General features: G+C 41.6%; 1 protein-coding gene across 6 annotated transcripts; it reads right to left on the bottom strand.

Annotated features, from left to right (window-relative positions):
- Positions 1 to 1,550: 1,550 nt before the first annotated feature.
- Positions 1,551 to 26,034, bottom strand: LOC118369525 (DNA-binding protein Ikaros-like). Of its 6 annotated transcripts, none has more exons than XM_035753961.2 (8): positions 25,690 to 26,034; positions 20,611 to 20,664; positions 20,319 to 20,441; positions 13,936 to 14,220; positions 11,581 to 11,748; positions 10,952 to 11,077; positions 5,204 to 5,338; positions 1,551 to 4,472 (listed from the first exon to the last, which is right to left on the bottom strand). In XM_035753961.2, exons 1-8 carry the CDS (start codon positions 25,967 to 25,969, stop codon positions 3,763 to 3,765), a joined length of 1,881 nt encoding a protein of 626 aa, XP_035609854.1. In that variant the 5' UTR covers positions 25,970 to 26,034; the 3' UTR covers positions 1,551 to 3,762. The 6 variants fall into 6 exon arrangements, with proteins under 6 accessions (XP_035609854.1, XP_035609856.1, XP_035609859.2 ...); XM_035753963.2 differs by having other exon boundaries at positions 5,204 to 5,335; XM_035753966.2 differs by lacking the exon at positions 13,936 to 14,220 and having other exon boundaries at positions 5,204 to 5,335; positions 25,690 to 26,028.

The raw sequence follows: 26,034 nt of genomic DNA, 5'->3' as shown, positions 1-26,034 counted from the left end.
CCCCGGCAGTCATTCTGTCTGGTTCTGTGTGTTAGCACATTCTGTCCCACCCCCCCGGCAGTCATTCTGTCTGGTTCTGTGTGTTAGCACCCCCCCCGGCAGTCATTCTGTCTGGTTCTGTGTGTAAGCACCACCCCCCGGCAGTCATTCTGTCTGGTTCTGTGTGTAAGCACCCCCCACCCGGCAGTCATTCTGTCTGGTTCTGTGTGTAAGCACCCCCCCCGGCAGTCATTCTGTCTGGTTCTGTGTGTAAGCACCCCCCCCCGGCAGTCATTCTGTCTGGTTCTGTGTGTAAGCACCCCCCGGCAGTCATTCTGTCTGGTTCTGTGTGTAAGCACCCCCCCGGCAGTCATTCTGTCTGGTTCTGTGTGTAAGCACCACCCCCCGGCAGTCATTCTGTCTGGTTCTGTGTGTAGCACCCCCCCCCGGCAGTCATTCTGTCTGGTTCTGTGTGTAAGCACCCCCACCCGGCAGTCATTCTGTCTGGTTCTGTGTGTTAGCACCCCCCCCCCGGCAGTCATTCTGTCTGGTTCTGTGTCTGGGTCTGTGTGTTAGCACCCCCCGGCAGTCATTCTGTCTGGTTCTGTGTGTTAGCACCCCCCGGCAGTCATTCTGTCTGGTTCTGTGTGTTAGCACCCCCCGGCAGTCATTCTGTCTGGTTCTGTGTGTAAGCACTCTTTTCTCTCAGGTGATCATGTCCAGTGTTCAGTGCCCTGCCTTGTAGATATTTTCCTGAATTCTGAGCCTTACTCCTCTATTGCTAGATCTTTTTGAACTACAGTAAATTACCTAATCAAATCCTCTGTCCTTCAAGCCCCAGTGTACCGCTGCTTGGTGTTCATGTGGTTTCATTATATCATTCATCTATTTCTATTTTAACCTGATACGCAGGACCCTTTAGCAAGCCCATGTTGGAGTTAGAAGTCATGAAAAGTATCTTACGCGTAGTTTAAATACAATAAGCATTCATTTATTCAGCATTAATTCAAGTTGGCTGCAATGTTTTTGCGTTGAAAAAATATATATATTTTCACCGGGAATATGTCATTCAGTCTTTTTTTCCGTGACAAGTAGCGGCTACATTTTGAATAACTGGCACGTTGTGAACTTACCAATTTAGAAACGTTTGAGAAAGTGCAATTACATTTCATATTTCTATAAATGTATTTATCCATTTGGTTATCATGGCAGTAATGAAAGTATTGAGAGGTTTGCTCACTCAAGTGTTTCGGGTCATGTACTGCACGTCTAGTTTTGCCTATAGGCTATTCTCAATGAGTGAAATGTACAGAGCAAACACAGCTCTCTATTCCATGGTATATTGTCAGATCAATATTATTTGCTTTAAATGTATAAATGTGCCAGATGTTGCACCCTGATGATTCTGAATTGCTTTTAATAACTACAATTAATTTTCATTCAAATATCCACGTGTAGAAATGGAATAGTGTGAAACGTTTGCTATGGACATGAGTCCAGTGGGAAAATACAGTGCATCCTCAATTTTACCTTCCACTGGTGAATCTTACTATGAAAAAAAACAACTAATATCAGTATTATTTTGGGGTATGTAAAATATCCTTTATTGATATTTGCAAGCATGATAATATACAGTATGAGTAAAGTTACTTTAAAAGTTCAGTTCAAATTGAGAGTAACATTGTCTCTGCCACCGAGGTCAAAAGCTGGGACAAAACTGAATACCATCCATACTTTATATCAAACAAAAATATATTTCAGTAAATAACACTCGAGTTCGGTCATTCGTTTATTCAACTCAAATCCATCTATCACATTTGATTAATGGTAGGGAATGTTTGAACTGAACAAATCAAACATAGGAAACCCTAACACCAACTAATAAATTACAAAAAGAAACACGTGCATGTGTACACAGCATAAATAATGCATAAAAAACTTTATACCACGGCATTGCTGAATTCTCATTTCTGATTGGCTTGAAGGGCATTCTAGAGCGTGCATTATTTAAGCAATAAGGCCAGAGGGAGTGTGGTACACTATAAGGCCAATATACCACGGTTAAGGGCTGTTCTTAAGCACGATGCAACACTGGGTGCCTGGATACAGACCTTAGCCGTGGTACAGTATATTGGCCATATACCACAGCTAAGGGCTGTTCTTAAGCACGATGCAACACTGGGTGCCTGGACACAGCCCTTAGCCGTGGTACAGTATATTGGCCATATACCACAAACCCCCGAGGTGCTTTATTGCTATTATATACTGGTTACCAACGTAATGAGAGCAGTAAATATAAATGTTTTGTCATACCCGTGGTATACAGACTGATATACCACAGCTGTCAGCCAATCAACATTCGAACCACCCAGTTTATAATTGCCTTTATAAACTGGGTGGTTTGAGCCCTGAATGCTCATTGGCTGAAAGCCATGGTACATCACGGGTATGACCAAATATTTATTTTTACTGTTCTAATTATGTTGGTAAGCAGTTTGTAATAGCAATAAGGCACCTCGGGGGTTGTGGTATATTGACCATATATAACACCCCCTCGGGCGTGTTTTTTTTTGTTATTGGTTAAATAATGCACGGTATATTACATATACTGCTTATGGATGTAGTTCATTATATAGTTCATTCTTGCATGTTTTGTTTGAGCTCATTTTGAAAGCAAAAGTCAAATTGAAAACAATGTTGGTATTGTTGAATTCCCAATTTTCATAATAGCAAGCTAGTACTGATGGTTTGGTTAGCTAAACAGGCATGGGCTCCTGAGTGGCACACAACCAGAATCACAACCAGCCATGATTTTGAGTTCCATAGGGTGGTGCACGATTGGCCCAGCGTCGCCTGGGTTTGGTCGGTGTAGGCAGTCATTGTAAATAAGAATTGGTTCTTAACTGACTTGCCTGGTTAAATTTTAAAAGTCTGTTTGTTTAGTTACATTAGTTAAATTTAAATGTAAATGTAGTTACCACAGCAACTGCTGTAGTTATAGTAAAATCTACAGTGAATGTCGAACACATTTCTACCTGCAAAGTAACACATGTCTTGTGTCAAATGTGCTAAATTACAGCCATGGTATAAAAGAGATATTCAACTTGGTGCTCTATGCGTTCTCTGGATAATAATGCAACTCAGTGGAAGGTTTAGTTCCACTCCTCTGCCGCGTTGTGGAACACACCTTCCACATCTTTCATTATTTTCCATAGAACGCATAGCCTCTTGTTGATTACCCCTTACGTAAATGTCAAGCAATACCTTGCCATTTAAAAAACAACTTTATTGTATGATTGTATTCTTTAGAATAAAATATACAGATATTTCTCCAGGTAGGCTATCAGATATTTCTCCAGGTAGGCTATCAGATAATTTTCCAGGTAGGCTATCAGATATTTCTCCAGGTAGGCTATCAGAAAACAGAGACGTTTATTTAATGTATACAGACATCAAAGGGTAGATCAAAGACTTAAAACTATACCGTATGTGACACATGATACTTACTGCTGAATCACAATCATTTTTTAAGTTGTTTGTTTTGTTCACTGAACAGTTATTTTACCACCTTTTGTTTTCTAAAAAGCAGATGGAGGAATCGTTTCCCTTTTCCTCCTGAACATGTGAAGTTAACATAAACTACTCTTGTTCTTTGTTTTTCAAACATGCAATTTCTTGACAATGTATAAAAATCGCCACTTTCAAATAAGCAAGTGTGTGGGGGGGTATGTCTGTGTGAGCGTGTGTGTGTGTTCGTGTGGTAGTGTGTGTTCAGTGGGCCACTCAGTAGCAATGCTCCCCTCGGGTCATGTGTGAGGAAAACTCGTATCGGTCCTGACTGCGGTGGCCACAGAGGTTACACTCAAAGGGGTCTCGGAAGCCGTGGCAGCCCATGTGGATGGTGTACATCACGTGGTCTAGGAAGAGGATGCGGCAGTGTTCACAGCGATATGCCCTCAACTGCTCCCCCTCTCCACTCAGCACCTTGAACCCCTCTGAGGCCATCTCGATGCTGGCCCGCATGGCCTCGTACTGCCGCTGCTGTTCCTCCTTTGCCAGGGGCAACACGCCATTACGCACCACAGGCGTGATGTGGTTGTTCAGGTAGATGAGGCCCGATGCCCCGCCACCTGCCCTCTCTTCATTGTTGCTCTCCGTGTCAGTGGAATCCTGGCCACTGTGGTTGGGGGAGCCGTCCCTCTCGCTGGAGGCTGATTTGGACTTGGCGAGCAGCAGCAAATTCTCAGCTGCGCTGTCCTTGGCTGACAGGCCGTGGCCCCCCGCCCCTTGTCCCTCTGGAGGCAGCTTGTGGAGGGGGTACATGGAGCCAATGAGCCCCACTTCAGAGGAGGTTGGGGAGGTCTGGATGAGAGGTCGCAGGGACTCGGCACCCAGGTAGCTGATGGCGCTGTTGATGGCCTGGTCGATGACATGAGGCTGCATCAGTTCCCCGGGGTTGCCCTCGAAGGAGAGGTCGGAGAGACGCTTCCCACCTGAGGATTAGAAAGGGAAAACAGATCAATTACCAATGTTACAATTCAAATAGAATTAGCTTTATCTAACTAGGCAAGTCAGTTAAGAACAAATTCTTATTTTCAATGACGGCCTAGGAACAGTGGGTTAACTGCCTTGTTCAGGGACAGAACGACAGATTTTTACCTTGTCAGCTTGGGGATTTGATCTTGCAACCTTTCGGTTACTAGTCCAATGCTCTAATCACTAGGCTACCTGCCGCCCCAAAATGGATTGGTCACAATTTTACTGATATTGATTGGTGATTCTCCTTATTTCGAGTTTTCCATTCTTTACATTGTTCTCCTTAGTGTCTCATGGCTGATTACTTTGTTTTATTTATTGTCATTTTTTACATGTTTTGTCAGCATATTTTTATTAATATATTTACTTAATTTAATTTAAGTAAGAGTCATCTTCAAATAAATGTATAATACACAAAGCGTTAAAGTTTAATTCAATGGAAATATTATGATTGATCAACTTAAATAAAGCTCAAACATTGTTCTAATGATAACAGATTCCAGGCACAAGGGTGATCATGCTGAATATGTGTTGTTTTATTAAACAGCATATTCTGCAGCGCAATCGTGGCAACTCAGAATGCATCAAACTGAAATACGCAATTCTCACATTTAGAACCGAAGTCGTGTGCTTTGCAGTTAAAGCAATGTTTGTTGGTATACAAAGGGAAGCAGACTTTATCCCTTACCTACAAACTTCTGTGGCATAGTGCTCTTACGTTTGGCTACATTATTAGCTAGTCTTTCTAGCACCAAGACTCTCTCAGATCCCGTCTGGCTTAAGTCTTCCCTCTGCTCATTCTGGTTGCTTTCTTCCTTTACTACTGGAAAGCAAGACAGAAAAGTAGGTTTCAGAATCAAAGTAGTAAAATCTGACCCGATCAAATGTAGGATTATTGTATAACAGGGTATCTTGCTTAAGGTATTGGCTTAAGTATCCCTGAAAAGTTGATTTCTTACAGGGCGCAATGATGAGGATGCTTTTATTGAGAGACAGTTGGTGTACTGTGCCTTCAGAAAGTATCTATCCCCCTTCACTTATTCTACGTTTTATTGTGTTACAGCCTGAATTCAAAATTGATTATAGCGATTTTTTTTATCTCACCCATCTACACAGAGTAACCCATAATGACAGTGATTTTTTTGCGAATATATTGAAAATTAAATACAGAAATATCAAATGTACATACAGTTGAAGTCGGAAGTTTACATACACTTAGTTTGGAGCAAGTAAAATTTGTTTCTCAACCACTCCACAAATTTCTTGTTAACGAACTATAGTTTGGGCAAGTCGGTTAGGACATATACTTTGTGAATGACACAAGTCATTTTTCCCAAAATTCTTTACAGACATATTATGTATTTCAAGGCCTACTGACAAACTCAGTGCCTCTTTGCTTAACATCATGGGAAAATCAAAAGAAATCAGCTAAAACCTCAGAAAAAATTGTAGACCTACACAAGTCTGGTTCATCCTTGTGAGCAATTTCCAAATGCCTGAAGGGACCATGTTCATCTGTACAAATAATAGTCTGCAAGGAAAACACCATGGGACCACGCAGCCGTCATACCGCTCAGGAAGGAGAAGCGTTTTGTCTCCTAGAGATGAACGTAATTCGGTGCGAAAAGTGCAAATCAATCCCAGAACAACAGCAAAGGACCCTGTGAAGATGCTGGAGGAAACAGGTACAAAAGTATCTATATCCACAGTAAAACGAGTCCTATATCGACATAACCTTAAAGGCCGCTCGGCAAGGAAGAAGCCACTGCTCCAAAACCGCCATAAAAACACCAGACTACAGTTTGAAACTGCACATGGGGACAAAGATCATACTTTTTGGAGAAATGTCCTCTGGTCTGATGAAACAAAAATACAACTGTTTGGTCATAATGACCATTGTTATGTTTGGGGGGGAAAGGGGGATGCTTTCAAGCCGAAGAACACCATCCCAACCGTGAAGCACGGGGGTGGCAGCATTCAGTTGTGGGGGTGCTTTGCTGCAGGAGGGACTGATGCACTTCACAAAATAGATGGCATCATGAGGCCAGAAAATTATGTGGATGTATTGAAGCAACATCTCAAGACATCAGTCAGGAAGTTAAAGCTTGGTCGCAAATGGGTCTTCCAAATGGACAATGACCCCAAGCATACCTCCAAAGTTGTGGCTAAATAGCTTAAGGACAACAAAGTCAAGGTATTGGAGTGGCCATCACAAAGCCCTGACCTCAATCCTATAGAAAATTTGTGGGCAGAACTGAAAAAGCGTGTACGACCAAGGAGGCCTACAAACCTGACTCAGTTACACTAGCTATGTCGGGAGGAATGGGCCAAAATTCACCCAACTTATTGTGGGAAGCTTGTGGAAGGCTACCCGAAAAGTTTGACCGAAGTTTAAAAATGTAAAGGCAATGCTTCCAAATACTCATTGAGTGTATGCAAACTTCTGACCCACTGGGAATGTGATGAAAGAAATAAAAGCTGAAATAAATCATTATTTCTACTATTATTCTGACATTTCATATTCTTAAAATAAAGTTGTGATCCTAACTGACCTAAGACAGGGAATTTTTACTAGGATTAAATGTCAGGAATTGCGAAAAAACTGAGTTTAAATGTATTTGGCTAAGGTGTATGTAAACTTCCGACTTCAACTGTAAGTATTCACACCCTTGAGTCGACACATGTTAGAATCACATTTGGCAGCAATTACAGATTTGAGTCTTTCTGGGTCAGACTCTAAGAGCTTTGCACACCTGGTTCCTACAATATTTACAACTTAGAAAAATTCTTAAAGCTCTCTCAAGTTGGTTGTTGATCCTTGCTAGACAGACATTTTCAAGTCTTGCTGTAGATTTTCAAGCCGATTTAAGTCAAAACTGTAACTAGGTCACTCAGGAACATTCAATGTCACCTTGGTTAACAACTCCAGTGTATATTTGGCCTTGCGTTTTAGGTCATTGTCCTGCTGAAAGGTGAATTTGTCTCCCAGTGTCTGTTGGAAAGCAGACTAATCCAGGTTTTCCTCTGGGATTTTGCCTGTGCTCTTATTGGTTTATTTTCATCCTTAAAACCTCCCATGAAGATGACAAGCATACCCATAACCTGATGCAGCCACCACAATGCTTGAACATTTGAAGAGTGATACTCAGTGATATAATGTGTTGGATTTTCCCCAAATATAAAGTGTTGTATATTTAGGACATAAAGTTGATTTCTCTGCCACATTTTTTTGTTTGACTTTAGTGCTTTATTGCAATCAAAATGCATGTTTTGGAGTATTTTTTATTTTGTACAGCCTTCCATCTTTTCACTCTGTCATTTAGGTTAGTATTGTGGTGTAACTACAATTGTTGTTAGTCCATCCTCTGTTTTCTCCTATCAAATCAAATTTTATTGGTCGCATACACATATCTATGTTCCTAGATCCAAAATGTCAGTAATATCTAATACACAACAATACACACAAATCTAAAAAGTAAGAGTATAAATATATATATAGTACCAGTCAAAAGTTTGGATACACCTACTCATTCCAGGGTTGAGCTGCTCTTGCCATAATATGGACTTGTTCATTTACCAAATAGGGCTATCCTCTGTATACCACCCATACCTTGTCACAACACAACTGATGAATTCCAAAAATGAACCTTTAACAAATCACACCTGTTAATTGAAATGCATTCCAGGTGACTACCTCATGAAGCTAGTTTAGAGAATGCCAAGCGTGTGCAAAGCTGTCATCAAGGCAAAGGGTGGCCACTTTGAAGAATCTAAAATCTATATTTAGGTTTGTTTAACACTTTTTTGGTTAGTACATGATTCCATATGTGTCATTTCATAGTTTTGATGTCTTCACTATTATTCTACAATGTATAAAATAGTAAAAATAAAGAAAACCCCCAGAATGAGTAAGTGTGTCCAAACTTTTGACTGGTACTGTATATACTGAATACATTTATTGCATTCGGAAAGTATTCAGACCCCTTCCACATTTTGTTATGCTTCAGCTTCATCTAAAATTGATTAAATAAAAAAAATCCTCATCAATCTACACACAATACCCCATAATGACAAAGGACATACTCCACAACAAAAAACGGGAATATCACATTTACATAAATATTCAGAACCTTTACTCAGTACTTTGTAGAAGCACTTTTGGCAGCGATTACAGCCTCTGGTTTTCTTGGTTATGACACTTCAAGCTTGGCACTCCTGTATTTGTCTCTGTACCGGCACCCCCCTGTATATATTGTTCTTTTTTTACTGCTCCTCTTCAATTACTTGTTACTTTTATCTCTTATTCTTGTCCGTATTTTTTGAAACTGCACTGTAGGTTAGGGGCTCGTAATTAAGCATGTCACTGTAATACCTGTTGTATTCGGCGCATGTGACTAATACAATTTGATTTGATTTGGGGAGTTTCACCCATTCTTCTCTTCAGATCCTCTCAAGCTCTGTCAGGTTGGATGGGGAGGGTTGCTGCCTAGCTATTTTCAGGTCTCTCCAGAGATGTTCGATTGGGTTCAAGTCCGGGCTCTGGCTGGGACCCTCAAGGACATTCAGAGACCGAAGCAACTCCTGCATTGTCTTGGCTGTGTGCTTAGGGTTGTTGTCCTGTTGGAAGAGGAACCTTTGCTCCAGCCTGAGGTCCTGAGCGCTCTGGAACAGGTTTTCATCAAGGATCTCACTGTACTTTGTTCCATTCATCTTTCCCTCAATCCTGACAAGTCTCCCAGTCCCTACGGCTGAAAAACATCCCCACAGCATGATGCTGCCACCACCATGCTTCACCGTAGGGATGGTGCCAAGTTTACTCCAGATATGATGCTTGGCATTCAGGTCAAAGAGTTCAATCTTGGTTTCACCAGACCAGAGCATCTTGTTTCTCATGGTATGGGAGTCCTTTAGGTGCTTTTTGGGAAACTCCAAACCGGCCCGTCATGTGCCTTTTACTGAGGAGTGGCTTCCATCTATTCAATCTACCATAAATGCCTGATTGGTGGAGTGCTGCAGAGATGGTTGTCCTTCTGGAAGGTTCTCCCTTCTCCACAGAAGAACTTTGTCAGAGTAACCATCAGGTTCTTGGTCAACTACCTGACCAAGGCCCTTCTCCCCCGATTGCTCAGTTTGGCCGTGCGGCCAGCTCTAGGAAGAGTCTTGGTGGTTCCAAACTTCTTCTATTTAAGAATGATGGATGCCACTGTGTTCTTGGGACCTTCAATACTACAGACATTTTTTGGTACCCTTCCCTAGATCTGTGCCTTGACACAATCCTGTCTCAGAGCTCTACAGACAATTCCTTCGAACCTCATGGCTTGGTTTTTGTTCTGACATGCATTGTCAAATGTGGGACCTGATATAGACAGTTGTGTGTTCCTTTCCAAATCGTGTCCAATCAATTTAATTGACCACAGGTGGACTCCAATCAAGTTGTAGAAACATCTCAAGGATGTTGGGACTATTGGCCCTGAGCGGTTTCCTTCTTCCCCAGCAACTGAGCTAGGAAGAATGCCTGTATCTTTGTAGCGACTGGGTGTATTGATACACCTTCCAAATGATTGGCTCAAGACATTTCAGCTTTTCATTTTTTATTAATTTGTAAACATTTCTAAATTGTCCACTTTGACATTATGGGGTATTTATTGTGTGTAGGCCTGTGACATAAAATCTCAATTTAATCAATTTTAAATTCAGGCTGTAAAACAACAAAATGTGAAAAAATTCAAGGAGTGTGAATACTTTCTGAAGGCACACACTGACTAAGCAAAGGAGAGTGATAAACCTGTCTGATAATTTCCTCCTATAATAATACAAACCCCTGTTCTCTCGGCCCACTTCCTAATGTTGTCAGATCAGTAGGTTACATGTACATCCATCCACCTTCAATGGATCGTTTGTATAAGAGTTATTTTAACGTGAGCAAAAGCCACATTCTCTCACTATATTTAACCTTAAGCCGTGTTCCACATTCAGGAAATTATTATTAGATTTAAGCAGAACTGTCCATTCATTTTTATTTATTTTTACAAAAACACGAACTGAAAAGATTACAAGGGAAAAGACGTCAGACTCTTATTTATGGTTCGTTGATTCACAGAATGAAGTAGTAAAACCTAAAGACCCGGCATCCAAGAAAATGTATTCTTTACTGAATTATTTTTGACATTTTTTCCCCCTTTTAGAATAACTGGGTTATGAGTCAACAGAAACAGCCAAAAGCCCCTGTCCAATGCATTATGGAAGCCTTACTGATAGAGATACAGCATTTATCGTGCAGATACATGTCATAAAATGTTGTCCCGACCTGCTAGGAGCATTGTTCTAATTGCAACATTGTTGGTTCATTAACGTTTGCTACCAGAGAGAGTCCTGAGTCAACTACAGTGCACAGTAGGTCAACAGCGTGGGCGGAAGGTGAGAGACAGACACTAACCTGTATAGATGCTGTTCTGCAGCCCCATACACTGGAGGTAGTTGTGGCACCGCTCCTTGTGTTCCTCCAGAGAGCTACGCTGCTTGTAGCTCCGCCCACAGTAGGCACACTTGTGGGGCTTTCCAACTGTAAGACGTGACATTGCTAGAGCGGTGAGCACTGGCAGCAATGCATTGAGAGCGGTGTTCAAGTGCATGTGAGCGGTTCCATAGTACTGTCCATATTGTGGAGTGGTGTGTACTGTGTGTTGTATTTTGAGTTATGACGGGGCTGTTTTGTCATTCCCCAGTACACCCAGGCACATGTTTCATTCACACGATAAATGTCATGGTTTTACAATAATTTCTTTGCAGATGACAGATATGTCTCCCACTCCACAATAAGAGAAGATATCCATCTCACAGAGCACACTGTAGGTGTTCTCTCACAATTCCACCTGGTAATTACCATGGCCGTGTTAATTTGGCCCTAAATAGAAGAAAACTGACTGAAACAAGGAGGGACTACATTGACTTGTCCAATAAGAGAAATTCATTTTCTGTTGCAAAATGGTTTTAAAAATGCATGCCCTAATGAACACAGCCCATTTCCACAGCACACTGACCACTACTCCTACCCTCCTAACTCACCAGAGTGGGTGCGCAGGTGACCGCTGAGGGCATCTCTCCTGCGACAGGCGTAGTTGCACAGGTGACACTTGAAGGGCTTCTCTCCTGAGTGGAGCTTGATGTGGCGCAGCAGGTTGCCTTTCTGGGTGAAAGAAGCACCACACTGGCTGCACTGGAACGGACGTTCTCCTGAGGACAAGAAACACCACACAGCACGCTGTGAGGGCCCTCACACAGGTACAGCTGCCACTCATCTACAGTATCAACACTTTAAATGTAATTGGCAGATTGCAAATGAGTGTTTGGATATTTTTCACTAACAAGCACACAACTGGAGTATAGGCATCTGTAAGTTACTGTATGTAGGTGCTAACTTTAAATAGGAACATTTTCAGCTAAATCTTGTGTTGTGAGCTCAGACACAAAATTACAATAATATAGCAAATGAGTATTCTATTTGTAAGAGTCGGCCGATATGAATGGAATTCTATTGGTTTTAGATAAACGAGGGTTAATGCAGAGTGTTGACAGTGTAAGGTGAATGTACGAATGGGCTTTCTTTTTTGTCACCCTACAGCATGAGATGGACCAATTTGTAGTTTGTATCAGTTTATCAACCATTGGGAGTTTCTAGTTTGCTTTGAGATACACCAATGTCAGCTCAGCTCAACGCGAACAGATACTCCTCAGACAATAATAGGCTAGGTATAAAGCCATTGACTGAATTTTGCTACGTGGATGCAGGAACTAAAGCATCCCAAATAGCGCCACTGTGGATGTGAATTCGGGGTCACTGTACTAAAAGAATCCCGAGTACTTGAACACAGTGGATGATAGAGGAACTCGGAGCACAACCCAATCAACCAGCCTAGGAGGGTTTGAAAGCGGAGTGACACTCCATTTCTCCGTGCTCTCCCCGGCCCTGCACCTCAGAGCCGAGTACCACTCTGATCGAACAAGAGCCTTTCAGACTAAGGCTGCCAGTTTCGTAATGCACCAGTGCCTGGGTCAATTTGATCTGAAAATCTAATTTTTTCCCTCTCTTCTTTGGCTCTAAAATAAGAGCGGCCCATCACAATGCAAATTCAAGCTCATTTGAATAAAGCGAAGGAAACACTTTGTGTTGAGAGCCAGTCTTCCTGATCAGTGGTTCTGGAATAAACCAATATCCATCCTCTCCGTGTGTTGTGGCATTCTGTGAGAAGGTTTTAATATGGCTTTTTTTTTCTTCTCAAAAGGCCCCCATAAAATAAGACTCACCAGTGAAGCAGCAAAAATATAGAAAAAAGGAAACTCATTAAAAATGCATTTCAGGAGCAGACTCACCACAGAATATTTTCTATTTAAATAGGAGGCACTTCATTATATATTTTATTATACGTTCTTTTGCATTTACATTTAGTCTAGTGTTCCTTTCTTCCATTTTGGGTTTCATTAGTTTCTAAAGCTTGGCAGTTAAGTGCCTTTTTAAAAAGTGTTCCCCCCCACTGGTTTGGGTTCATTTCAATAGAATATCAATTTTGAATTTGGAAAAAGTTGTAATACTCGGATAATTGCCATTTTGTGGAGATTCCTTTTCATTGCTGCTGATATCCTGTTTTTCAACTGTGATTTAAGGTCATGTTTAGGGACTATATTCATCTTACTTTTTTATTTTATCACACAACAAATAGACCGACCACCCAAAAGTCACCCAAAAGTCACCCATACAGAATATCTAGATACTACACATGACACATGACGTACTTAACTAATACTTCCATATTTTACTCTAAAACTCCTGTTGCCAACATTACAGACCAATATATTGACTATAGCACAGTAACTATGTGAAAATACACCTCTGAAACCCATTTGACCACTACAAACCAGTGAAAGCTCTATATTATCCACATCAACTAAATGGAATTGATCTCCTCATGTTAAGCTCTTCCATCATCAATTAACTCCTATTGGTTAAGCAATAACTTTTACCAAACGAGTATTCAACTGCTTCATTGCACCTCACTTACTGAGAAAGTACATGGTAACAGTTGGCACCTCCAGGTCCTTATCTTACAGAATTCAACACAATTGGTGGATACCAATTGCACTGTAGCATGGTATCTTACTTAGTGGTGCTTAGCTCTCCAATATACAAAAACATACTTATTAGGTGATAAGCATTTAATTCATTTCTGTAAAATAGTGTGAAAACCCAATGACTTGTGTTGTAGCCTATGCTTTGCGGACAACTTTGGAGTAAAACTTTGACAGAACACTGACAGAATCCATCTCAGCTTCTCCACTCCACATACACATGATCTCTCTCTGTAAGGCTACCTACCAGTGAGCGTGGGTGCAAAGTAAGGGCGATGGGTATCGCAGATGGCTTACCAGTGTGGCTTCGCTTGTGCACCATCAGCACATTGGGGCCAATGCAAACTATCCCACAGATATCACACTTGAGCTTCCCGTTGGGCAGGCGAATACCCCCGGCCGAGGAGTAGGGGCCCTTGCTGTCGGGGCCGCCTGCATGGGAGCCGTTCAGTTTGGCCCCCGAGGCATCGAGCACGCGCAAGTCTTCCGCACACTCCTCCTCCTCCTCCTCGCCATTCATCATCATGTCAAAGGCGAGCCCATTCTCCTCGTCACTGCGAGCCTCAACTTTAATGTTACAGGCTGGAAAAGAGGGCAGTGGGCCACTGTTTAGAATAGGATCATGTTTCTGGGGGACTATAGCCTACATTACTGTGTAGAAATATGAGTACATTACTATGTTGCTATTGGAGTACATGTATATCTTTGACTGTCTATGGGTCAATATGTGACTATTAGTTTAAGGGCATGTGTCGGTTTCTCCCTCTGCTTGAATGGTTGTTTTAGTCTATGAATATGTATCTGTGATGGTATGCCTCACCTCCAATGACCTTACTGATAGCAAAAGTTCATTGCAGAGTGAGACCATGTAAATCAGCACTTTCTGTGCAGCAATCCTCAATTCAACTTGATTGGCTGAGCACACTCGGGCAAAACCTTGAAACAAATTTGGTGAACTCATGCAGTGGGTTCTTGTGATCAGTGCTCCAGATCAAACATAACAGATGGATAATATATATATATATATATCACATTTTATTTGTACTTTTTGCTAAAGGAAATAGGGAAACTCATACTGCATCTCTCATCATCACACACTGTGAAAATGACAGCAAGATAAACAGGAAACAGAGACACAGGAAGTTGTGTGAAACGAGGGACGGCAGCGGTGTAAACTAGTCCAACAAACTACGGTAAACAAACACACACTAACACTCGCACACCAAACAAGTAAGGGAGAAATAATAAATGTAAAAAATGTCAGTGATAATCCAAAAACGCTTGCATTCTAAGTGTAACACCATCCATTTTTGGTTTATAGATATAACCCACTGGGCACAGACGTCTGTTCAACATCTAGTTTTGATTTACATTTGGTTTAATTGTCAACTAACATGAATTCACCGTGAAATCAACAAAGGAATTCTCCATGTCATTGGATTTAGGTTAAAAGTTGGGTGAAAAAAAGATTAAATGCCCTTACGCTGCTAACGTCTTGCGAATTCAATTAGTTTCCCACATTGATTCAATATCCTCACGTTCAATTTTTTTGTTGAAATGATGTGGAAACAACATTGATTCAAACAGGTTTTTTTGTCCAGTGGGAACTGTTCTTTTCACTAACTTTGTAACCAGACTATGGCATGACAATCCATTTGCAACAAACATTTTGTTTAACCATAATTTAATCAACATCTATCATCTCAATAAGCACAACTATAAAGAGTAGCGGATGTAAAGGAAATGTGACGACAGGCATCTGATTGAGTATTGGAGGGATATCAGGTCAAGTAACTGGTTCCTCAATTTGTTGGACTTTACTTTAAACCACTTAAAGCCTCGACAATCCCTCAACTATTAGCCTGTGATTTGCATGTCATGTTGGTTGATTTCCTCATGTGTCTAACTTGTTTGTACACCCGAAGAGGAAGGAGTGGAAATAATGAAATATAGGAATCTATAGGGAAAAAGGAGAAGCTTCAGACACAGGGCCTACCTAACTGAAATACCAATCATTATGGTGAAGTGACAGAAAGGGAAGCACAGACAAGGAATTGTAAAACAGTGTAACTGAAACCGTCTTTTGTGGGGACTCTTGTTTTCACTGACACTCCTAGGGAACAAGCTCCCGTAATGCATGATTCATCCAGTGAGATAGGAAAGGCAACTTGGGTGAACTTTTTTGGACTTTTTTTTTTGTTGCTCTCAGATGATACTTCAGTATTAACTTAATACCAACTTGGTGATACTGGATAAAATCAGCCTTTGGTATACAGTACTATGCTAACTACTCAAATAATACACGTAAGCGCCACTTTGGTGATAGTGGACAGACCAAAGACCAAAATAACGTTAGAATTAGTTACGTTATGCTAACTGCTGAAATACTCTAGGTCCAGGGCAGCCTTGTGAGAAAAAAAACTGCTCCCCCCTCACATTTTGTCTGTTTGCCTGTTGCGACTTTTCTTTGCGAGTGGACACATAGACCACGACATGTCTTTCTGTCGAGCAGGCGAGATGAAGGAAACACAAACCATATGCTTATAGAAATCGCACACCCGGCACAAAGGAAGTTAGCTAGATGAAAGCAGAAAAGGCACAGATTACTACTGACATAGAGAGAACACCTGATAACTGATCACCTTAAAGATCATATTATCACTAACCACAGGTGCTGAGTTAAGGCCTGCATCTCCCCAAGCATGTTAGACCTACTGGTCAGCCAGAATCATAGACCTGAGGATTACTGGGTTGTTTGGCTACAACATGAACACAGCCATTTTCTTTTTAAACGTCTATGTGATTACGGTAATGAGAGAGAAAAAATATTTCACTCACAGAAAGTGCTCTTGTTGCAGTGGTGTTACCCTTTAGAATCTCACTGAGACTTTCTGTTGCCTTTTGGTTCAATATTATTCATAGTAAAAAACGCATTGTTCATTCGACTTAAATGTCTGGCGTTGAAATCGAGAGTCGGATCTAAGTGATTCACTGTTGTTGGCTTATTGCTCTACCTCTTTGTTTGGTCCTTTCCTGTGAGATTTGACACTTGCTTCCCAAAACGAGTAAATCAGGATGTGTGACAAGCATGATATAAAGTACAAGCCCTTCTTCCCATCTCCAATTTAGTCACAACTTCCCCATATGTCCCTGAGAAGTTGCAGCACAGCAGCAGTCGTTCCCTCGGCCTTGCCGATGTCAACGCTGTCTAGCTCAGCTATGAAAAGGTGGGTTAAAGAGGGGCCAGAATGACAACATGAGGGTTGGTGTAGACCACTGAAACTGAAGTATCTTTCCAGAGACCTTCTGTGACAAAACCCGAGGCTTATTTACTTTGCTTGGAAGTAAAAAAAAAAATCAAATAAATAAAAAGTTTAACTAAAGACATCATTTTCAACATTGTAGGCTACCATATACATAGTGACAGCTCCAGTGTCATTGATTGGACTCACAGGTACAAAAGAGACCACCCACTGAAACGCACAATCTACTCTGACAGAAGTAGCAACAACAAAAAAAGGAAACACAGGTAACTGATAACAAGCCATTGATGATGGCTCAGTTATGCAGTGTGGAAGTTAAATAGAGCCTGTTGGAGGTTCCTGCAACAGAGCTGCTTTTCTCAGTGATGAAAATAGCCCAGTGTGTGCTAACTCCGCTGTGGGACCAACCACATGTGTGTAAATCCACGTAGACGCCATACTGAACACAATTCCATTGGGTGTGTCGGTTTCGATAAGGAGCCCCAAAAACAAAGTGTACTTTTCCCCACTCTTTCGAAACTCGAACCTAGTATTTTCGGGAACTCAAAAGCTTACATCTTCAGTCTGAAATAGACAGGATTGTAGTGAAGACTGGATAGCCCTAATTACTCATACCTACTGAAAGAGAAATTGTGTCACCGGACAGGCATACTGTGACATGTCATTTGCGACCCCGATTCAAGAAACTAGGTGTCTGTGTGACTGTACTCACAAAAAATATTTTCAGACAATTTCATTAGTAAGGCAACTTTTTGTGACAATGTGTCTTGTCCTTCCCACACAAGGGAAATCCATTTGGGGCTTTTTGAATCGTATGATGAAGGCTGTGTAGGATGAAACTAGAGAAGCTGTGTAGGACAAACCTACAGTATGTTAGCATTGGAAAGTGAATGGAAAACTGCAACAAACAACCTGGCTTTGAGGTCTTGAGCTTCCGTTATAGTTGCAGCCTCCTTGTCTCAGTTACACAGTCCTGCTTGCGTCCTGCACTTCAGGCCAATAGCCTTTGTACCACATGATCCTAACAGATAATAATAACTCCCTGATGCATTTGGGGTTTATCAGAGAGCCAGTGATGCATTGCATAGATACAGCATAACAGCCACTTCCTCTCACAGTGGTGATTAGATCTTTAGGGAGTGCAGAGCAACACATACTCAAAAACACTTACACTCACCCACACTCAAAGACAAACACTTACAAACAAACAAACACATACACACACATGCACACGCACATACGCGCACACACACGCACACACACATACGCGCACACACACACACACACACACACACACACACACACACACACACACACACACACACACACACACACACACACACACACACACACACACACACACACACACACACACACACACACACACACACACACACACACACACACACACACACACACACACACACATTGTTGTCTATGTTTCTGCAGACCTCTCTCCTGATTCAGGACCTCTTCCTGTGTTTCAAAATACTATAAGACCAGATAAAGAGGTTAGGAATCATACAACACATGCTTAAAAAACTAACTCGCCAAAGAAGACACTATAACATTTTATTTCTGGTGGAATATGGAATAATGTCTGTAACCACATTCCCAAATTGATTGACAATTGTCATTCATTTTTCTTAGGTATGTAAAAAATGTTGACTGTCTGACTGAAATCCCTATGGCATGGTCCCCATTGTGCATCAGTGAATATTTTAGTCATTTGAGCAGTTTTCCCTAGTTATGTCAAATCTGGCGAGTGAAATGACTAATCATAGGCTCAACCACAAAGACAGTCATATGGAGAAAGAACAGCCTGACTGGACTGAACCTATGGCCTCCACTTCCAGCGCTAACTCAACTGCAAACTTGCACAAAGCCCTAAAAAAGGAGCATTTAGTATAGTCCATGTAATGCTTCAGAAAGTCAATCAATTGGTGGCTCATGGATAAACCACAGGAACTGCAGCTGCAGGAGGTGAAAGCCTCAAAATATTGTACGATGATTTCACCTCAATGCTGACAGACGTTGTCACATTGACTAAGTGACTTTTGATGAGGATAAATGTGCACTTCATGGTCAGCAGGGCAGTTACAATAGATTCCTGGCGCATGTCGTAAACTATGGCAATGCTGGCGAAGGGTTGGAGTTCCTTATGTGTGCTGCGGAGTTAAACGCTTGACAGTTGGAGTGAAAGTGGTGAGTGTGTTTGCAGGTGCGCTGGCTGTGTGGTGGTGAGATGCACTGGTGATGTGCAATGCTGATCTCCGATCTTGGCTCTGCTCCTGAAGTCTTTATCTCCTGGAGTGTTGAAACTGCCTGATGGCAAGTTCTTCTTAGGAAACTCTTTGCACATCCTATTTCAGTTTCCTCTGCTCCGACATGTTGTTTCTGACTAAATGCAGCCTCGACGCACAAGGGTAAACTACACCACACAGCTATCTGGAGCTAATATGAAAGGACGTTCCATTTTTACACCACAAATTATAGTAACACTTATCGTGTACCCCAGTTATCACAACCACTAACACGTCCCATAAACCTACCATAGATATTGGTTGTATGAGATGCTGTACTTTTACGTATACAACATGATATGGGGGGGGGGTTCACAGATGTTCTCATGAAGCAAAACATTTGAATTCCAAAACTTCATCTGGTAAATGCTGCCTGGTGTCCCCTGACATGCCAGTCATGTCCCGAGTTTCAATTAACTTGTAGATCAGATAATGGTATTCCCTGGCTTAATTTAGTTACATCCTCATATCAAGGCCACATTAGCCATTCCTTAAGGTTTTGCACATCATGTGACGGATGAGAGAAATGTCCAACCGTTCCTGCCAATGACCTAAATGCATCAAGACTACATGTTCAAAAGGACTAAGCTCGATTAAGCGCTAGATTGCAACTAATGAGTGGAACTAAGGGATTTGTTGTTCGTGTGCTAACTACTGGTTGGGATACCGTTACAAAATTGTTATTTTACTAACACAAAATAGTTAAGTTACCGACACATTTGTTTTTATGAAATTTAGTTTTGGTTTCTTTTACCGTTAAAAAAAATAAGGGGGTGGAACTTTTGCTGTTGTATATCTAGTGCAGGCAGCTGTAACAGGCATGTAATTATTGTAGATGTATTCATCATATGGCATTTATTAATATATTATGATAATTGCTCTTTTTAAATCATTTTATTTTCATTATGAGGAGTATGGACCATACTACTGCTTTTGTCCTTGTGACGGTATACATATTTCTGAAGTTCCTGTGGAAACTGCTAGGTTTTGGGGCACACGGGTGAAGGTTTGATGGCTATACTGTTCTAGGTGTAATAACTGGTTATAGGCCTACTGATGTGGGAGTGGCTCATTTAAACATATGTGGCACAGACTTATAGGAACTGTCACTCACCCATGCCTCCTTTGTCACCCCTATTGTTGTGCTGCAAATTGGAGCTGGCAGACAGGTCCTCTGGGACGGGCATGGCCTCGTCTTGGTCCTCAGACACATCATTGGGAGGGGGGCTGTCCCTGCCTGCATGGGTAAACACCAGAAAACACCCATTAGTCACCAGAACATGGTTCGTTATTGCTCATATGGTAGAACCGTAATCATCTATAATCCATTATATGTGCTGTGAATTGTGCCACTCGGCTTGGGCTCTGTGCAACTCACTCTGAGGTCTGAAAACAGTGGCTTTTACCTGGCGTCTGAGACATCTCCTGTGCCTCCTCCGTCTCCATTCGGTGCAGGTACTCTAATGGGATAGAGAGAGACAGAGATGTAGATGTGTTTAAATTGTATCAACGGCACAGCAGGGCTGAAAAAGACAACATTATAAAAAGCCACAACTGACGAAAGCTATGACCTCTCTCTTTACAACTCTGTCACCCTGGCAAGATCCCTTTTGTCACACCGAAAGACACACTGCTGTCCCATTACATTACAATGAATTACAGACATTTTCATTACATGTCTGACAGAGAGGATGGGCTGGGAGAGTGGCTTGGCCCTGCATGACGGGCTATGGTGATGAGGAGCTTTCAGACCACGTTTGTTATTTATTGTTAATTTCCTGCCACCTAATCATCCAAAAACGCATACCGACTGCCGCAAAATTAAGCAGAAAATTCAGTGGCCCAAGGTCACTGAGGATACGGCTGTTTGTCGTGCCCAGCTGATCGACGCCCATGTTCACTCTAATTTACTGAGCATGCACCGCTGAGCGCGCCACTACCCGAGCAAAGACGTGTGCGAGAGATGCAACCATCAGAAACAAAGAGAGAGGAGAGAGAGAAAGATAATATAGAGAGGGACCCCGAGAGAGAGATAGAGACAGAGATGGAGAGAGGGGGGGATACAGAGATAGAGAGGGGAGGGAACCAAGACAGACAGGGAGTGTATCAGAGAGCGAAAGTAAAGAGAGAGAACCAGGGGACAGAGAGAGAGCGATAGAGGAAGGAGAAGGCCAAGGGGCACCAAAGTAAGTTTCTTTCGCACAAGAGGGGGGAATTTAGTGAAGAAGAGCACATCCCCTGGCCAGGGGCCTGCTGCATATCTGAGGAGTCACCAGTGCGCGTGGCCCCATTAATAATGCATCCGCCTCAAGCCTGCAGCAGATGGGCACAACAGCCTCAGCCTCGGCTCCGCCACTTCAAGAAGGCCCTTGGTGGAGCCGCTTTCCCAGCCCAGCCAGCCACACAGGGAGAAGTGAAGCTCCCTAAAATAGCGAAGCGAGCCCGAGGGAGAAGGGGAACCTAGGCCTTCCTGTTTTACTGACAGATGGCTCCACACATTTGGAACAAATAGTGGGAAGCCACCAAGCAGCCTCTTCTGCGGTCGCAACGCCCAATGTTCAGCGGACAGGCGAGTCAAGTCAGAGGTTCGACAACCCACGAACACCCAGGACCCAAGTGGGGGAGGTGGTGGTGGGTTGGGGAGGTGGTAGGAAGGGCAGAGGTCATTGGTGCAGAAGATGCTGGCGCAGCGAGCACAGTGGGTGTTAGATGCTGGTGTGTCGATACAGGACTAAGAGGCCCTGCCGGCACCATCATTCTTTAGCATCTGGAGTTTGGAGGTCGGGAGGGGGTGGTATTCTCATGTGCCTTTTTTTCTGGGCGGATGGTGCGAAGGGAAATACTGATCGTGTTGGTGGGGGACTTTCACAGAAGTGAGAAATGCATTCCCATGTTTAACCACACCACAGTTGTTAAGGCATTCAGGAAGCTGTATATTCACCCAAAGTAACACGGTTATTACTTTTAGTTATGCTAGATTACATGTATTTTATTTTATTTGTTTTATCATCGTTTTGTTTCCTGGTTCATTATAAACCACAGGTGTTTGTAACAAAACCCAATTAGTTGGATATGTTAATGACATGTTATGTTGTAGTTCATTTCTTGTTGACAATTCTCAATATATTTTGTGTTTTGTGGATGGTTTCATTCAGACATTATTTCAGAATGACACCACCTTAGTCAAATATGACAAAACAAGGCACTAAGGGCAACACCTACTTTCTGAAAGTGCCTCACAAAGGGCAGGAAGAGTCATGGCAGTGGGTCTGAGTGTGCTCAGTAAGGGGAGGAGAGGCAGGATGAGGGCTGTGGGTTCACAACACCCCCAGTCCTAACTCAAGGGTGTGTGTGTGTGTGTGTGTGTGTGTGTGTGTGTGTGTGTGTGTGTGTGTGTGTGTGTGTGTGTGTGTGTGTGTGTGTGTGTGTGTGTGTGTGTGTGTGTGTGTGTGTGTGTGTGTGTGTGTGTGTGTGTGTGTGTGGATGGATGGCGGGTGGGGTGGAAGGGCTGTGCAGAGCAGGGTGCGAACACACGACAGGGAGCAGGGTGGAGACTGAAACAGTCAAACCGTTAAACAGCCAAAGTGCACAACAACAGCAAACTTTGGATACTGGGAGGAAGTAAAAACCGACTGACAGGATTTTATAATGTAAATATAATTTGGCAACACATATTTCTCCTTAAATGTCAGGAATATCAACATAAAACATATGTGAATAATATGGGGTCTATATGAATGAATAAAACAGTCATATGAAAATCAATACAATCTGAGGGGTGATATAGAACATTAGGCTAAGTTTCTAATAACTTATTTTTAAAGAATTATATCATATCAGGTATCATTATTGAAATGTTTTTTCCCTTCAAACTATTATAAGTATAAGCTGTTTCTGTGAGAAGTGTGATTAAAGACGGTACTCGAAAGTCATCATTTGTTTCTCCAGAAAATCATTCATTTGGACAACAAATTAAGACACCTGACTGTTGTTGCTAATTTATCCCCCCAAAATAATGTAATCAGCTTGATTAATTTAATATATTTTGATACTGAGATGTAAGAGTGAATATTAATGACTTTTTGTGTATTGAGACCCACCTCATTCATTCCAGTGTGAAACAAAACAGTATTTGTGCCACAACTCACTCATGCCTTAGCAACGACCCACCTGTGGGTCCCAAACCACCATTTGGGGAACCATGCCCTACTACATTATACCACGTAACATAACACTCAAAACAGTCATCGTTTTCATTTTTTTAAATCTGAAAATTATAGAGAGAATACTCATTAGCAATTAATGAAACGTGCAGGCATAAATTTAAAGATGATAATCGTACTAAGCTGATGTTTTGGCACCTATTGTGGGTTAGAGTGGCTACAGTATAGGGGCATTGAAAGGAGTTTCCTTATTGTCCTCATTTGCATCTGACACACTTCATTACACCGGTATTCAGTGAGAATCATTTTAATAACAGCCTTTATTTATCTGTCTCCTTCCTCAGTATGCTAATAACAAGGATGCTGACGTGTCCACAAACGTGTATTTGCAGCATTCCAACCCTCCTCAATAGGAAGAAGCAGATACATCAAATGTCATTGTGCTATGGGGTGGGTTGCAATTCATTGCTTAATTTACCAATAGTAATTGAAATATATCATGTTTTTTTTCTTGAGGGTGAGTCCATTTGTACAGGTTGCTGTGTTTTTAATTTTGGATTCGTTTTCAAAATGAACGTTTCATTCAAAAATAACTCATCACATTCCTACCATAATAAGGCCATCGCCCAAGTTTTCACATTGTTTTTTCATCTTTTCCGTAGAACAGAAACCTTTGAGGTGGCAGTGGTTTGCTTGAAAAGAGCAAACCTTGCTATCAAATTGAAATGCAAGTGTTTGGCTGCCCTATATTTAAAAAAAAGGTGAGTAGCCTAACCTTGTCAATGTCAATACTGAATGAGGAGGTAGGCTGTGCTGCCCTATAAAGGCAAAACGCAGTAACTACGAATTTGGTCATAAATGTTGAGTTGTTCAGAAATGGCCAAGGGTGTTTTCTGATTCATGTGGTGTATAGTTTCCTGACACAAAAACAAGCCAGTTGATTAAAATATATCATGGAACTGCTTGCTGTCTGTCTAGACATAAAAAGATTTTGAAATCAGATTTGATAAAAAAATCTATAAAAAACGTAGTTACTGCGTTTGGCCTTTGTAGGGCAGTTTGGACTGTCAACAAAATGGAAATACTATTGTTAACAACACATTAAAATCAAGTTAAAACCAAGATCAACATTGCTTTTGAAGTTTTGTGAGGACAATCTAGACAATGTAGTAATGAAAATATGATATCTTATTATTCCATATTAACCAAATTAATTAGCCGACTTGAGTAGGATTTTTCATTGTTTATGGTTATAGTTCTCCATAACAATAATAACATATCATACGTGTTGAAGCTTGTAAAATGTTGTCCCAGCGCACAATTGTGTGAGGAAAGTATTGTGGAGTTGTTTCCCCATTATTTCTCTTACAATTAATATTCTATGGTGTTCTTGTTGAATGTCAGTTTCACAACATGTTAACAGTAGGCTATACTTGAGCCCTGCCCACCAATACTATCAACACACGTGTCAGGTTCGGATCAGATCGACCAATAATTCAGACCGTCTTGGGTATCTTGAAAAGGAATTTTGAAGTGTGTGTCTTTTTCATGTAACTTTGAAAAGGGCATAGAAACAGATTACGTTTTTCAAGACTCTCGGCAACGCAGTTATAGCCTATTTCCTGTCGCTTTCATTGAGGACTGTTCAGATCAATTTTATACATGCTATTTAAATTGACTTGGTTTCATTTGTAATAATGGAAAGTGGACTTCTGAAATAAGAACTCCAGCTTGAATGTCATGATGTAAAATGGTTGGTAGATTTCAGATATTCATTCTGGATGCGCCTAGTTGCAACAGGTGGCAATCTGGCACGAAAAGTGAAACGAGTCATTAGAAAACTTTGAAACCAAGGAAATGTATTTTTTTGTTTTTATGTTTAGCCTAATTCTAAAAGGTTTAATTGTCAATGGCAAGACATATAGCCTACTGCTTCGATATGGTTAAGATAATTGTGAGCAATTCCTGTGATCTCCTAAAATTAGTTTGGGAAAGGAGGAAAATATTCCATTATTCCATTATTTTCCAAAGAAAATACATTCGATATTAATTATAATGCGTATCAAAATTGTATAACATTCATGTAACATTAAAATGTTCCTTAATTTAGTCAACTCGGTTACATTCACCACTCGCGTCACAGGATTTCAGACGCTCACACTCACGCACCTGCCCCAGACGTAAGGACAATGTTTTCCAATCTGTTTAACATAGTTCATTTTTTTTTAAAGAGTAACGATATTTCATTTCTTACCATTTAGAAATACGAATAAACACTTTAAATGACATTGAACTTAACAAGCATCGTGAAAGTTACTATACCTGCTATTCCTTGAGTTTGCAATATGAAGTTCTTCCAACTCCCCCCCGCTCCATGTGTAGAAGTTCGAAGCGCCGCGGCAGCCCCATGGAACTCTGCCCTCGGTCCCTCCCCTCTCCACTGTACTTCCTCTTTCCAGCCTAACATTTCTATGTTTCTGTGCTCGACTGAAGCATTTTGCTTGCTTTTATCCAGAGGCCGAGTCTGCTCGGGGAGTCGATGCAGCAGCCCTTGGCACTTGCTTTGTGTCCTGCAAATAAAAGCTGACACCCAGTAGACCATTACTGGCAGCCATGCATGAGATGGGATGAGGCGCACCAGGCTGGGCGCACAAGAGACTGGACGAT

The sequence above is a fragment of the Oncorhynchus keta genome, chromosome 36, assembly GCF_023373465.1.
Source record: "Oncorhynchus keta strain PuntledgeMale-10-30-2019 chromosome 36, Oket_V2, whole genome shotgun sequence".
Classification (NCBI taxonomy): domain Eukaryota; kingdom Metazoa; phylum Chordata; class Actinopteri; order Salmoniformes; family Salmonidae; genus Oncorhynchus; species Oncorhynchus keta.
The sequence above is the reverse complement of the archived record's forward strand: the minus strand, read 5'-3'. Positions and strand labels throughout refer to the sequence as shown.

What these genes read in the sequence shown, in the direction of transcription:
- LOC118369525 (XM_035753961.2), bottom strand. Translation starts at nt 25,969, where the DNA reads ATGGTCTACTGGGTGTCAGCTTTTATTTGCAGGACACAAAGCAAGTGC. An exon ending in GCACAAGCGAAGCCACACTG is followed by an intron (nt 11,749 to 13,935) that starts GTAAGCCATCTG and finishes TCTTGTCCTCAG; the next exon opens with GAGAACGTCCGTTCCAGTGC. An exon ending in GCAGAACAGCATCTATACAG is followed by an intron (nt 5,339 to 10,951) that starts GTTAGTGTCTGT and finishes CTTGCTTTCCAG; the next exon opens with TAGTAAAGGAAGAAAGCAAC.